The following is a 15,727-nucleotide window of genomic DNA, read 5'->3' as shown; positions in this document are numbered from 1 at the left end:
TAGTCATTAATTGGATACACATTCTTAATTCTCTTGTGGAATGTAACGTCGAAGTACGAGTCCTTAATTCTGGCGCGTGTCAAGAATTCACACGTACATATTTCTGTAGTTAGGCGGAGGCAATCCTACAACTTTCTCCCTTGTCAAAAATCCACCATCAACAGAGTGCTATTGCTCTTGCTTCTAATCCAGTGTCGCACAACAGGATGAAGCATTGTAGCAATCGATTTTCATTTCATTAGGAAACGTATCCAATCAAAGGCTTTGCAGATGTTCTATGTTTCTGCCAATTCCCTGATTGTTGACGTTCTATCAAGGGTTGTGTGCTTCTAGATTTGAATCTCTTATGAACAAATTGAGTGTTCTCTGTCATTCACAGCTCAGTTCGAGGGGGGCCAGTAAAAAGTAAACCATATTATGTTTCTGCCTCTGTTAACTCTGATCACATCTGGTTTTCTATATAAGACTATTATTATGTAATCTCTTCTATGATTGATCAAAATAACATTCGTTTCCTATTTTTCAACATTTCTCTGTTTTCTTCCATCTACAGAACAATGTTTTTTGGATTCAGGGTTCAAAACTCAAATACCTCGTGATTATTGTCATAATAGATAAAATTAGTGAATGGGACCTTTGGAAGAAGTTGCTCTGTTTTTTCTTTTTTTTTTTGTTTAATCAATTTCTTAAAAATCGAACTGATCCGATGGATGATTCGATTTATTCGGAACTGGTAATTTGTTATTTGATTGATTATCTCAAGCTTAATCCCAATTTGATGAAATTGTGAGAACATAAAAACAGATCTCTAAATCCTGGGACATTTTCTGTGACGGACAAAAAAACAATTAATCGTATAAAGGGCATCCTTTGTACAGTACAGAGACAGGCTATTACGGCAAGAGCACCGTCAACTGCGAGCTGAACAGATCACCAAGGGCTCCGCGAACATCCATCTGAAAGAAAGTAGAATTAGAAACCAGAATTCTGTATTCCAAATATTTTAGCCAACTGAAGGAAAAATAACTGGACCATATAAACATCTAACCAAGAAACTAGTCCAGAAGAGGATATCGTATAGCTTGGCACAATAGACCTAATACTATAGTTGAAATGTAGTTTCTTTTAGTATGCACTATGCAGTGATAAAGACGCAAGTAATTCTGGAAAAATTCCATTAGAAATCAGTTGAAAGTATAAATATAACTGATAACTTTCATAAGAAAACCTCTTGGGTGGATAGAGAAATACCTGATCACAGCACACGAGCTTCGTGAACAAAGGGTAGAACTCTCTCAGATGTTTTCTGAATATCTGACGGTTCATTAGGCACATGCCGTTTAGTACCTGTAATACCAGCTTGATAAGTACACAATGACAACTAGTATATTATATGAATACCAGAGACTGATAAAAATGAAGTAAACATATCTTCAGATTGCATTCACAATATATATGAAGACAAAGATACATAAACATGCCAGGAGAGATGTATACTAGCACACAAACAAGATAACGCAAATAAGCAATTCAACAATGTTACCTTAACAATAATTGGGGATCGCAACTCCAGAACTCTATGAGTGTCCACATTAGCAGCATCACCTGTGCCAGACTGGAGGTCAGATGCCTCCTTTAGTATTTGTCCACAAAAAGACACCAACTTTTCTTCTGCTATGTCATCTAGCTTCTCTTCTCCATCAACAGCAGCGGAACCATTTGCTTCCACTGCCTTATCAGTGTTAGCATCCGACTTTGTAGTTGTTTTTTGTAACATATCCAGATATATGCAAGTTCCCGCTAATTCCTGGCGAAGAAGATTCAGAGGCGGCCTGTGCAATAAAGAGTTTGTTTGAACATGAGGCTCTAATAACTAGACGGCAAGATTTTTTTTTAATAATCGTAAGATAAATACTGGTACAGTTTATGCTGCATACCTTTCAGAAGGAATATGGTGCATACGCATTCTAAGATTTGTGTATGAATTGTACGAAGCAGCAAACTCTAGCACAGATAGCAAAATGTCCATCATAATAACCTTCTGTGGCCCTTTCAGCTTGTTCCAGTATTTCTTCTGCATGAGACAAAATACTCCCCTTCCATGAGCAGCAGTTGGAGACAAAATGTGCTTATACTCATTTAAATTATAAATTATAGGGTAGTACTCATTTAAATTATAAGTGTACAGCGGGTCAGAGGGTAGTACTCATTTAAATTATAAATTCATCAAGTGCAAGTTATTAGTGCAAGTGGTCAAGCTGGAGACATGAAATTTAGGTGACCTAGAAATGGCTTGGATTAAATTCTGAAATATTTCAGTGAAGACGATGCATACCTGAATACTATCAATTGCACCTAGCAGTAGTAATTGAGTGATGCATTTGGCCCTAACTGTTCTCAGCAGAGGACTTTCTTCCTCAATATTAGAGTCAGATTCAATGACATTTGGCATCTGCAATAACATTTAAGAAAGTAAAAAGAACTGGAACACCAATCAATAGCAGAATTATCACGATAGGGGAAAAGGATACACTAAAGATCAGAAAGAAATAACTGGACACCACTTTAAGATCAAATTAAAAAGCAAAAGTTCAGTCTTAACAAGTCAGAAACAATTTCATATCTAGTAACGCGGAATACCTTAACAGGAGAAGATAGCGCCGCCACAGCATCTGAAGGACGACTTTTCGATTTTGATGTTAGATTTCTGAGCAAGAGGTTGTCCATCATGTTTCCCATAATCCTTTGACCTAATGTTTGACTCCTCTGCAAACTACCACCTTCAGCAGGCTTTTGAGCTTGCCCAGACGGTGATGGCAACCCTAGAAAAATAAATCTTCTGCTTAAGATTTTCCATTTTTACAATGCATTTTCTAATTAGCTAACTTGTGCGAATACACAGTTGTGGCCATCACACCCAAGAGTCGGCAACCAGAGCAACCCTACATAATAATTCATGGCTTGAGTTCATACCTTCAGATTCCTCCAAGTTTGACCGCGGTTCCAGCTCTTGGAGATTTCCCTGTAAGTTCGATGGACTGGTAATCCTCCCAGGACTATCATTCCCGATACCTGGGGATCCCTGGCCGATGTATCTTCCTGGACTATCAATAGGTCGATTTTCAGTATGTCTTCCAGAAGCATTATCATCTATGGTGATCTCTAGACCTCTGGCGAGAACCATGTTGCTCTTTGTGTTATCGAACCCTATAGAGTTGAGGAGCTCCACTGGCTGAGTTGCGTATGAAGCATCTCTGGAACAGAAAAACATAAGATAAGTTTGTGCTGGATGCACATAACATAATCATCCAAGACACGGCATTCACCTAATGCTTTTCAGCAGAGTATCCCAGTCACTGTCGCTGAATTGATGGCCCCCCACTTCTATTAAATGAACCAAAGCACCAAGAGAGAGTGAAACCACAGATTGATCTGTTTTTTTAGCACAATCCAGTAGCAATCCGAGCAGTGGTGGCAGCATAAAACAGACCTCCTGCACATGAAAAACAAATTAAGGTGAATGGCAGCATGGAATATAGGCCTTTTAGGTAAACTTATTTCAGAAATATTAAATTCACAATATACATTTGCTTTTGTTTCGGGATTAGAAAAAGAATATTTTTACAGAACACATAAAAAGAAGATGATACAGCTATAACAAAGATCAAGTTAGTTCTATAAAAGTTAATCTTTCTTTTGTAGGTAGACAAAAGATAAGTTATAGGAGTTCTTTTATCTAAACTGCACTTGTGCACACATGTGTGTGAATTGAGATGTCAATACACTGTATCTGGGTTGCCCCTACCTTGTAGAATGTGTTAAAAAGATTGCAGAGCAACTGAAGCGAGTGAACACTAGTTTCACGAATCCAGTCATCGCCGGAGGAATCTATGCCCTCCTTTCCAGCATGCCGTACATGATCAAAGATGGGAAAAAGAACGCGGTGAAAGATGCTCTCCCAAAATGCCGAGGAGAATTTTCGACCTCTCTCATTCAACAAATCAAATAGGACTTCAAGTGCACAGTTTCTGACCTCCAGTCTGGGATCTGATGTCAGATCAGACAAACCCGCAAGCATTGGAAACCAGTAGTGCTCAGTCACATCAAATGCTGTATCTGCATTAGCATCGATGGGTTTCAAAGCACCTCCTGGTATGAGACCCTGAAACAAGATAGTAACCATGATGACCCCAAGAGAAGTACATTGATATTTCTTGCAGCATTTACCTATCAATTTATCAACTTACAACCTTGCGGTTCTAAGATATAGAGCATCCATTCAGTTTGTTACAATGGATAGTTAGCAGCAATCTCCATTTGCAACATAATTAATATACTGTACAATGCAGGAGAGATAGCATCACTTATTATAACTGGGCATCTAACGGAGTTTAGAAACACAAACCTCTGCAAGACGATCTTCACATATACGAAGGAGAGCAATAGCCTTCAAACTTATACGATGAGAGCTTTTATTATTGGCAAACCCGATAAGGCAGTTTACACAATCCATAAAGCAGTCTCCAACTACCTGATCAAAATGTTCCAGGATAACTGGATAAGGGCTTGTTGTTAGAAGACAAAACTTTGCAGAGAAAAAATGGTAAAAAGAATCGTGGCTTTCATAATTAATAAAAGGAAGCAACAAGAAACAGAAAAGAAGATTGTAGTCTGAACCTTGTTCGACATTTTCAAATGCACTTTCAACAATGGATTCAACTTCATCGTCAGCAGCAGCTGTGAAAATCATAAACACACTTCGCCACCCGGATTTTATGTTTCCAACCTTTGACTTTATCATCTGAACTCGAAAACAGCAAAAATTAGTAAGTGACTTTCACGGTCAACTGAATGTAGTGAAGAAACTTATATTATCTACTTATCCTGGCCAATCTTTAGAAGAAAAATGAAGTGTCAGGAAGATAAGTAAACGTACTTGAACAATGCAATCAACGATCATCCCCCTTATAGATTCGCTTCGACTGCTCCGTATAAGAATAACAAATGGTTTTAAGATGTCATTTTGAAACGTGAAATTGGTAAGCTCAGCACGCTCCAGATACTTCATACCAAGCTGCCTTAATGAGTCAATTGCATACATAGCAATCTTTTCATCATGATGGCTCCCAGCTGAAATAAAATGATTTGCCAGAACAGACCATATTCTTGCCCACACCTGAGGATAAAAATATATGAGAGGAAGTGATGGGACTAAGATAATTGTTCAATATGTAATAAGTATGGTGAACAACCCATCTCTTGACTAGCTAATGACTGCCAGATAAACACATACCAACAATCGCACCAAAAGTGTCAAATACAATGGTTACAACAAATGCTTCACATTACTAGTAGCTTATACCAAGGATCAAAGTTTGTCTCAGCATATAAAGGATGACTCATAAAGATATCATAATGTTCCAACTGCGACGAAACAATACCCTGTCAATTGATATATCAAGACAAGAAACTCCCACCAATAGGACATACAACTGTATCTTTTTTGCTCTCTTCATGGATCAACTAACAAGTTCCAGCAAACATTCAAGGAGGTTTGGAGGTTTTTATTTACATAAGAAACATGATTAACTGTTTCTTAGATGGCCTAGAAGATTAGTGACCCGTTTACATAATATTGTTTTAAGAGTAACGTTGCCTCCTAATCGTCCTGCAGGCTGCTTTGTGTGGCTTGGTAGTGAACATTTCCCAACTTAAATCCAGTTTTAAGGCCTTCAAATCTCTACTGCTTTCTTAGATTGCTTATCATATCATTTGTGAATGATTAAAACTAAGTTAAGTTGAAGCCTTTCAGAGAAACATGAGAGTTAACATGATATAAGTTAGGTTAGTAAAGGACATACCAAGCGGATCCGAGCCATATTATAGTAGCTGATCTCAACAACTTTCTGCAGGCTAAAAACACGAGCAGGAGTCTGCTTTAGTTCTTCAGCAGATATACCACACAGAGCTGTGAAGAACTCCACAACTGAATCGCTACGCAATTTCACACTGTTCACAAATACTTGCTCAGATGGTTTCCCAGCCAACTCTTTGAGAGATTGAAGAACAGCATCCTTGGAAATTTGATTTGATCCCATCATGACGCTTGCGGATATAGATGGGGTTGAGGTGATATATTCCAACCGAGAAACACATTCCAGCACAGCGTTCCATGTGTCTTCTAGAGAGTCTCTTTCCAAGTCGCATAGAGTTAGGAGAGTCTTCAAGGCCTCCACATTTTTACTACGCATTTCTTTTGGGGCATGCAAGAAAGTTAATCTGCAGGTAAATGAAATAGCATTATTGATGGCCATAGTCTATAATTTACAACATAGAAATAAATAAAAATCAGCTGTATTTCTTATCAACAATGGGATTCATACCTCACTAAAGATGTCAAAAAAGCATATCTCATGGTATCCATTCCGAGTGCACGAGTAATGTGAATGCCTGCCCTAAAACCCTCCATACAAAGCGTAACCCTAGGCTTATTATCTCCTTCCTCCATAGTAACAGAGAATGTAGCAAGCAACGGCCACCCTACAGCTTCAACCATAGGCCTAACAAGTTCAATTTGTTGTGCTGTATGAAACACTCCCCTTTTTGCCCCTTGCTTTCTGAAAAAAGCTTGTGTGTGCTTGACAATATCTTCACTCTCTGACCTTACATCATTATCTGTTTTCCGTCTGGGGAGAGCCAAATTAAGAATATTAACAAGACGACCTCTCTCTTCAGTTTCTGGTCTTTTGCTGCTCTTACCAGTAGCGGGCAAGTCATGCTTCATTCTTATTTCCTCGCTAATAATAGAATCATAAATTTCCTCTAGGAGTTCCTTCGGGGCACACTCTTCTGTATCACTAACTGTGTTCATGCGTACAAAGTCGGACTTGGACATTTTGGGCCACACCATAGGATTGTGAGCATCAGTGTTCAACATGATCACTGCATATGCAAGAATATATGCAGTATCTGCATTCTTAAAGAGTCCCGGATGATCAGCACAATAACTGCAACAAAAACGAACAGACTCAATGCTTAACAGCCAGATAGCAACATGCACGACTAAGTTGGTTAATTTCTCAGTTACATATATTGCTATTTAACCACTAAAGAAAGAAATATCACATCACTATGTAGTATTAAAATCTATTAATTTCACCGCTAGATTTATAGAAGAGGGAAAAGGAACAACCAGCCAGTAATCTCCAGTCCTACGAATCATGGACCATGGTTCACTACACCTAAGCTACTAAATGTAGCTGATAAACTGTACAACTACATTTCTCAGGTAATAACTGATAAGACATCAATTAGCAAACAGCAAAGTTTCTGACTGAGACCAACTGTGGTTCCAAGGCTATGTTTGACGCCAAGGAAAGAAAATAATTTCATGGAAAGAGCTTTCCATGAAAACAAACTCTTGGGGAAAGATCTTTCCATGAAATTATGTTCAGAACACACTTTTGGCCACGGTTTTTTCAAAATGGACCCACAATTCCATAAAATTAAAATGGTAATCAAGCAATAAAAACTAACTGTTTCCATGGATAAGTGCCTAATCTAATTCCTTCGAATTAGCTGCTATCAAACACAGCATATAGGAAAGAAGATGATTTTGGAAAGTTCCCGTATTTAATATGAAGCTTGAAAGGGTGCATGTTGTAGTATCTTTTTACCCTATTGTTGCAAAATAAAAATGGATGCATGGCATGTATACATAGATATAAGATAGAGAGGGGGAGGGAGAGGGAGATTATACCGCTCGGCAAATTTTTCCATAATGCGATCTATTTTCTGTGCCTCCCCTGGAAGACGAAATCCTCGCAGGAATTCACGAATTGCAGAGTCAAACTTCATCCCCGAAAACTTCATTGCATCCACATAAGCATGCATCACAGAGAGGGGAAACTCCTCGTGTTGGCCCAGATAATCACCAACCATAGCCTACAAGTTAAACAATTTTACGTTGATCTTTGCAAGAAGGAAAAAAAAATCACTCCACTAGAAATTCTTCCTTTATTCAATTTATGGAAAAAATATCCACCTTATCCAAACTGTTTGTATTCCTTAGGAACTGCGCAACTGAAGCAGGTGTCCTCTCCACCAGATTATTGGTAATTAAATACTCGATTCCCTTTCCTGGGTGTCTATTAAACTGTACAAAGAAAAAAAGGAAAAACAATATTCAGAAAGTAATATTTCTTTCGAACAAGAACAAGAACAAATGCAGCTTGAAGATAAGGTGAGATCACAATTCTAACGATTATAAACTTTTTTGCATCATAACTTGACATCTAAAGCTGCATCATGGGTTCTGAATAGTCACCTCAGATATTGCAGCTTCCATGGTGGACTTATGAGCTTTAGCCTTCTCAAAGCTACTGGGTACATCCTCCCTACTTCTTAACTCAGACCGATCCCCTGCCATAACTTCTTCTTCCATAGATTCAGAGCCTGTACTTTGCCTTTTGCTTTCTTTGCGCGCTTTCTCCCAATCAACCAGTGATTTTAAAACGCTAACAAGGCACTAGATAGATAACTTCACATTAAAAGAACTGTATACACAACTAGATACTCAACTAAAGTCAGTTATTTGTACCATATCACAAAAAAAAAAAAAAAAAAAAAAGATTACCTGAAGAGACGAGCCTTTAATTGATGTTGTTTGAGATGCATTATTCGGATCTGAATTAAAGGTCCCTTGTGCTATCTTTGATAGAGCACTAACCTTTGAAATAGATCAATAGCAAAGTTAGGTGACTCAATGGCAACTGAACAGCCTGAAAATTAAAATCATTATTGCAACATACCACAAAAAATTAGAGTAAAATAGTAAATATATACCATACGCTCAAACAAGTTTGGTGCCTCAAGATCACAATCATAGTTAACAAAGATGTCAACAAGCATCTGTGGATCCTTGCATACTTTCTCAAGCATCCTGTAAATGTAACTACATCAGAAACGGTAAGGATGACATGTGGGAAAACCATATTCAACTTAACCAGGGAAGCATATTGTACCGGAGAACACTAGTTCTTTGGTTAAGAGGACTATCGGAGCTGTCCAACGATCTTAAGACTATCAAAGGGAAGAAGACACCAATTTCCCCCTGCAGAGAAAGCCGAAAATGTAGTAAGGGACTACAAAAGCAGAAAAATTATAAGAAAATTTTTGGGGGACAAAGTAAGAAAGAAATAGCAAGATACATACTTTAAGACTTTCCCTAAAACGCAGCAAGAGTACCACAAAGATTCCAGTTGCATACTGCCAATTAAAGAGCATAAAAACATTAAGAAAAACTTTGTTACTTCACGTCAAAAAGGAACATGAAAGGATAAGATGAAAACAGATACCTGAAATATAATTGGGGAAGGAGAAACCGATGCCCGCAACAAAGCATAAGAAAGATACGCTTTTACTGAGTCAATAAAGTGAAAATTTTTGGTAAAAGTATGACTAACACCTTCCAATAGACCCTGCAAACATGTAACTATGTCAGAGAAACTACTATGGGATATCAACCGAAAAGTAAAGGAATCAGGCAACAGTGAAGGATTGAATCAATGACCGCATGAGCCGGAAGGTCAATAATATGTAAAAGTTGATCCAGATTTGTTTGTGACACATCTCCTTACCCATTGGCAAGATTTCTGCCAAAATATTTAGGAGAAGGAAAAAAAGGACCATTATTTAAATACCCCTCATTATTTAAACAAGAAAGCCACAGCATTTTGAAAACTAAAGCTTTCTCGACTCATTCGAGAAAATGTACTGATCACAAGAATATGAGTTCATTATTGTTGCCACGTTATCATGAAAAGCTAATGTCTTTTGCTATTTAACTAAAATAGCAGAATTAATACTAGAAAAATGACAATAAGCCTTGAAATGTTTAACAAACAGGGGTCTTGCACAGTGTTTTTACCGCACAGGCATAAGCCAAATGCTGATTCAATGAGAATTACTTATACAAGTTACAAATTATTCTAATTGTAGGTCTCGACTATATACTCTATAGACTGAAACGTAAAAGTATAGCATCCACCATCATCATTTTTAATTCTGCTGTATTGAATGTAAGCATTGCAACTATGGTAAAACTTCCTTAAACAAATAAGTTCTACAACCATTCTGAAACTTGTAACCATATAAAAAAATATCTGGATGTAACATAACAAGGGATAAAATTTGTAGAGCTTGGGTATCGGGTTGGGTTAAATTTAGGGTGGAGAAGATCACATATTCACATGATTGATTTAAGATACTGTAAAAAGATAAAAAAGAAAAAGAAAAAGAAAAAAAGTGCGAAGGGGATTAAGATTTGTATAACCACTTGAATGTATGCTTTCAGCATGTAAATCTCATTGGGGTTCCACAAAAATACAGCCACTTTTGCATGAGGAATATCAACTCAAATGTTGGTCACACTCATAACAACACATAGCTCTATAACTTATAAATACGCCAAAAGTTGGTTGAAGATCAACTAACAAAATTTGACGGTCACCTTCCTAAGTATGATGAGAAAAGTGGAGGAACTGGTTGTGCACTTGTGCCTTTCTTTATTATCAATCTTAAGACTTTCATTCTATCTCCAATTAAACTTTCTAATAAACCGTGACATGCCAAATGCAAAAATTCCAAAAAAATCAGATATCCCATCCCCAGTACCTCCTCGAACATGAGTTTTTACTATATATGCACGAAAGAAAATCTAAAGCTGTAGAGTAAAAACCTGCAGCAGCTCAAGAGACAGAAGTCTAGTCTTGGTAGTAACTTCGTCCGTCTCTTCCTTCATACCCATCTGCAAAATTACATCAATTTAGTGCATGTTGAATATGCTGGTAGATATTGACACCAAATAGATTACTGTAAGAATTGAAGTTCAAAATTAAGTTTGCACCAGATAAAGGAAGAACCAACCTTGCAAAGAGTACGGAACAGTAGTAAAGCATCCCGCTGCCCTATGCTCATGCTATCAAGGTCGATTCCTCTGAAGAAAGAAGAATAGGTTTGGATTAAGTCATTAACTATGTTTCTAAGGTAACAAAAGGAACAACATGCATAGCCTAATAATCACATAGCTAGAACTTGTCTCCATACCTTGTTATCTTTTTCCCATCTTCAATGTGCACGGCATTGTCAAGAACAGCTTCTAAACCCTGAGCATGATACCCGATATCGTAAGCCCCAATTAGTGGTACAGTGGTAATAGAAGGTAACAATAAATAACAGATAGCAAATGGAAGCATTTGTGATTTTGATTTGTAAAGGGGATACCTTAATATCAGCACCACCAGCCAAATTCTGAAGTTCTTCAACAGACGCAATCGGAGTATCTTTGGTCTGATTCACCGAAAGAACGTCTCCAAGAATAACTCCTTTCTCACTATTGTCGTCTAAGTCCACTCGTGAACTGGTTTCTGCATCAGGCCTGTCAGTGTCTGGAAGAGATTCCTCAGTACCCTCGGAGACATCGCTAATGTGCTGAAAGACAGTGGAAACAACTGCATGAGATCCTAGTTGCACCCAACCATGGTTGAACCTCAAACTATAGATAGTTCAATCACAAAGAAAGGCTCATTTAAAGCATGTCCGGAAAGGAGTTTGTTGACCTAAGCCAACATGCATGGTTCAATGGTCATCCAGGCCCTTCGCCTAACTCAACAATCCAGGATATATAAACAATCTATTGAAAGGGTATCTTAATGTTTTTGGTCAAGCACTAGCAAACAAGTTAGCAAGGAAATCTTCAACTTTTCCTTTTTTTCATTAACAATGATGCAACATGGCCATACTGCTATTCCCTTTTATCTATTTTCGGTATGGGTGTCTTTACAGTATTGTTTGGAGCTCATAAAAAAATAAAAAGGGCCAAATTTACATTTGTTTGAGGCTTATACTCACTCATAGAGGTGAACCATCCCATTAACATTATTACCTTCACGGAGCATAGATGAATTAAGGAGGATAGGAGCGATTTGAACAAAAAATTGGATTTCTAGGACATGCAGAAAGGTAATAAAGAATAAGAAGTACCTGATCAGACTCCATTCGCCTAAATATGATGCTGACCATTTGGGTCAGCATAGCCTTTGACGTAGCTTGATTTATGGGGCTCTTGCTACAAATCCAAGCCATTTGCAAGTGAGAACTTTTAGAGTCAGAGGCCAAAGGAAAATTAATTATTCTTTGACTAAGAAAACATACCTGTTAAGAGCGATGTTATAGCATACTCTGATCACCGCCAGAAGTGGTTCCCCATGAACTGCATGACTTTCTTATTAATTTTCAGCTCTGAATGGCAATTACTCCATATGTTGCACTACTCATAATACGACCAATAAAATATGTCTATCATTTTATTTTGGTGCTATATCACATGCTATCGGATTATGAGTGTATCACATAATAAGACAGTCGGCAAAGACTGGGGAGACGATTGGCAGGTTCCTAATGTGAAGATATGAGTTGCATAATTGAAGCTTAATATATTGCCATAGGCCACAATATAAAATGCATTTTAAGGATATAAGCATAAAAACTCCAATCCATGAGATCAAGCAGGTTCACAAGTCTGGAGATTAGGGATACTACACATCAGATGATGCAGGACTAAAATGGTTCCTTATGTTTCTATATAATGGTGTCAAAATTTAGTTCTGACTCTGACTTTCAGTGGATGCAAACTGATTGTCTTATGTTAATACTGGACATCCGACAGAATATACCTCTGAACTTGGTTGATGCTACAGCAGTAAGAAGAACCTTCAACACCTGCAGAATTGTACTGCAAAAACATTTCAACAGAGTATTACTACAATTACAGAAAGGAGAATCTTCAAATCATTAGAATAGAGAAGGGGGCACACCTGTCGGATGGTGAATTATCAACACAGCCGCAAACCATGTTAAGAATGTCCGTAAAAAGAGGAGAATTTTTACCGCCATCCAAACCAGGATCACCTTCTAAATGATCATACGCAATCAGTTTCTGTGTTTGAAGCATTTACATAAATTCAGTCAGAAAGTATCAAACAGAAATCACCTGATTTATGAAAGATAAGCTTCAACAAGTCAAATCATATTTATATGAGATGAAAGAACGTACATGGAGACAATCCAGAGCAGGTTCTACAAGTTTCAAATTCTTGGTCTCAAATGCCAGTCGTAACGGCTGCAGAACAAGCTCTGCTTCATCCACATCTAAATTATGCCCAGCACTGGCTAATGCAGCTGTAATGGTTGAACCCGTGCTTGTCTTTTCGGAAGTCTGTGAAATCGACTGCGAGCTATCAACAGTTTGTCCATCTTTCGGTACTTCAGGGGAAGCTGTATTGATACTAATTTACAAAAGGGTAATAGAGGGAGTTTCAGTATCCCAATCATAAGTGGTATGAAATATACAAAATAACAAGAAGCAAGAACTGTTTTAAAAAAAAATCCCAAAGGATCATATAGTGAAAGGCTAGATTGATGGAACAGTTAGAAATTCACGGTGGTCAGATGAGAAGTGAAAGAGGGAGGTATAGCGTGATAGTAAAACTTATGATAATATGACAATCAAAAATTTCCCTATCTAAAGAAGCAACTGGGAAGTGAAAGTGCAGCAAGTGATGAACCCAAAAAAGAGTCTGAGGAAATTCACTGAAACCAAGACAACTTTACTACTTGGACATGGCTAGCATTACTATGAAACTTATCCATTGTTACAGACCTTGCATCTCCGGCTGCAGATCCTGCTTGACTGTTCACAATTGAAGTGGGCTGCTGAACGACTCCCTTCGTACTATCTACAGAAGAAAGACAGAAAAAGAATAGAAACCCATTCAAGATCAACCTCACGTACTTGCTAATAAGACACACGGCGAAGGAACAGCACTAATAAGATGGTAAACCTTGTGAAACAGAAGAATTAAGACCCCAAGACCCACGGATTAAGAATAATATGTAAAAATGTTCAAGTAGAAACGACCGTATACAGGCCAAAGATTTTAGTAGATTCTGCACCTTCAGTTCAAGTTGCAGATCCCACTAAAACAAGCTTAGGAACCCAATACCAAACCTGCAACTTGACCTGCTGTGGCCTCATAAGATCTCTTATGGCTACACAAATGTATTCGTGAATTCTAATGTCCGCATACCCAAGATAAACTTCATAGAGTTACCAGACCTAGGTAAGACAACTAACTCCAAACCGACCCTCATGAGGTATTGAGGCAAATTGGTAAGTTCAACTCCGGCTAGATACAATAAAAAATGCACCAACACTCTTATATTCTCCAACTTCAAGCTAAGAGAAATACCTTGTCAAAGTATTTAACCAAACAAGTATACTTCAATCCAAACAACCCTTAATTAGGCAACAGGGTGGGCTACATGAATCACATATTCGATACAACACTTTAAACTAATATAGGTACATAAGTTTTACTTAGGCAGAGATCCTTTTTGGTTATCTAGTGAGAAAAACAATTAGAAAGAGCCGAACAGCCCATCAGACTCTTAAAAGAAAATATTTCGTACCTAGCAAATCTACTTTCAAACTCAATAATCAAACAGCCCAGCTACATACAGTCGAATTGCCTCTGATATAAACCTCTACTGACTTCTAGAATCAGCCTAACAAATGATATTTCAGAAAAACAGTAAGAAAAAAGTTATAAAGGCACTGAAAAATGACAATAACTACAATAATTGTTTCCTTCACTCCATCTAAACATAACATATTCGTAATTCTCGCTTTATAGTTCATTCCGCTCCACCAAATTACTCCATCTATAGTGTAGAACAGATTCGTTGTAACCTAGATTTTTTCCTTGTATGTTCTTTGATTCTAAATGTGATTTTGCTTTTGCACAAAAAAAGATATATGTCTAATTAGAGAAAGTAGATAATTTACCTAAATAAGTCTGAATAGATTTCTGAAGGTCTCCATACTTCTTAGGCGAACATTCTTTGAGCATAGACTCAAAAGCTCGAGTAACAAAACCTCCGGCGGCACCCGCCATTGTTTAACTGCTGCCACCACCACCTCTACACAAAAATCTCGTCTCCTTTACCTAAAACAATGTCAAATTATGTATCATCAGTAACGAGAAATATGATGTTAAACAACTCATAATGTGGCAATTCGATCTCTAAGTAAAATTAGTGAACAAGTGAAAGAAACAGTGTGGATCTTTAAAAAAAATGTAAGAAGAAGAATTATTATTATTCTGGATCTTAAAATTTATAAATCAAACTGAAGAAATGAGAAGGAAAGATCTACTACTACCAGATTAATTGTTCGGATCCAAATCGAACATAAACCCTAGTTTGTAAGATTTCTTCTTCTTCTCCACCCAGTGTCCGTAGAGAGATGGAGGAAGTGATTTAGGGGAAGGAAATGTGTATGGTATGATCAGTTTATTTTTGACCTCATCAACCCATACAGAGATCTAAATCTAAATTCGAGAGGGGATCTTGACCACGTTTGACTAATTTGTTGACTTTTTTGTGTGGAGTTTGTTTGACAATATAAACTGAAGTTAAGCCCAGTTGCAGAGGGTCGAATTCCAGTTCTCCTTCAACCCCCGTTACTAGATTACCATCAATATCTTGATCGGGAAGCTCTTCTCTGTTAGAATCCACATTTAAAGGCTCTGACATGGTTCGAGCAAATTTCCATGAGTTGTTATTCTTCTCTGCAAGATAGCATATGTACATCATATCCTCAAACTGT

General features: G+C 37.6%; 1 protein-coding gene across 1 annotated transcript; it reads right to left on the bottom strand.

Annotated features, from left to right (window-relative positions):
• Positions 1-673: 673 nt before the first annotated feature.
• Positions 674-15,441, bottom strand: LOC113284412 (brefeldin A-inhibited guanine nucleotide-exchange protein 5-like). The gene is made up of 34 exons (XM_026533859.1): positions 15,281-15,441; positions 14,906-15,065; positions 13,721-13,796; positions 13,115-13,346; positions 12,876-12,997; positions 12,735-12,793; positions 12,214-12,271; positions 12,043-12,127; positions 11,284-11,490; positions 11,107-11,165; positions 10,927-10,996; positions 10,739-10,807; positions 9,357-9,479; positions 9,214-9,267; positions 9,024-9,112; positions 8,845-8,941; positions 8,636-8,728; positions 8,327-8,527; positions 8,045-8,155; positions 7,760-7,944; positions 6,384-7,007; positions 5,862-6,279; positions 4,937-5,176; positions 4,678-4,801; positions 4,406-4,554; positions 3,806-4,162; positions 3,327-3,493; positions 2,974-3,254; positions 2,641-2,822; positions 2,336-2,452; positions 1,938-2,074; positions 1,544-1,832; positions 1,252-1,347; positions 674-956 (listed from the first exon to the last, which is right to left on the bottom strand). Exons 2-34 carry the CDS (start codon positions 15,012-15,014, stop codon positions 894-896), a joined length of 5,343 nt encoding a protein of 1,780 aa, XP_026389644.1. The 5' UTR covers positions 15,015-15,065; positions 15,281-15,441; the 3' UTR covers positions 674-893.
• Positions 15,442-15,727: the final 286 nt, after the last annotated feature.

This window comes from Papaver somniferum, chromosome 5 (genome assembly GCF_003573695.1).
Source record: "Papaver somniferum cultivar HN1 chromosome 5, ASM357369v1, whole genome shotgun sequence".
In the NCBI taxonomy this organism is placed as follows: Eukaryota; Viridiplantae; Streptophyta; class Magnoliopsida; order Ranunculales; family Papaveraceae; genus Papaver; species Papaver somniferum.
Note: the sequence above shows the minus strand (reverse complement) of the source record. Positions and strands in the feature narration are given on the sequence as shown.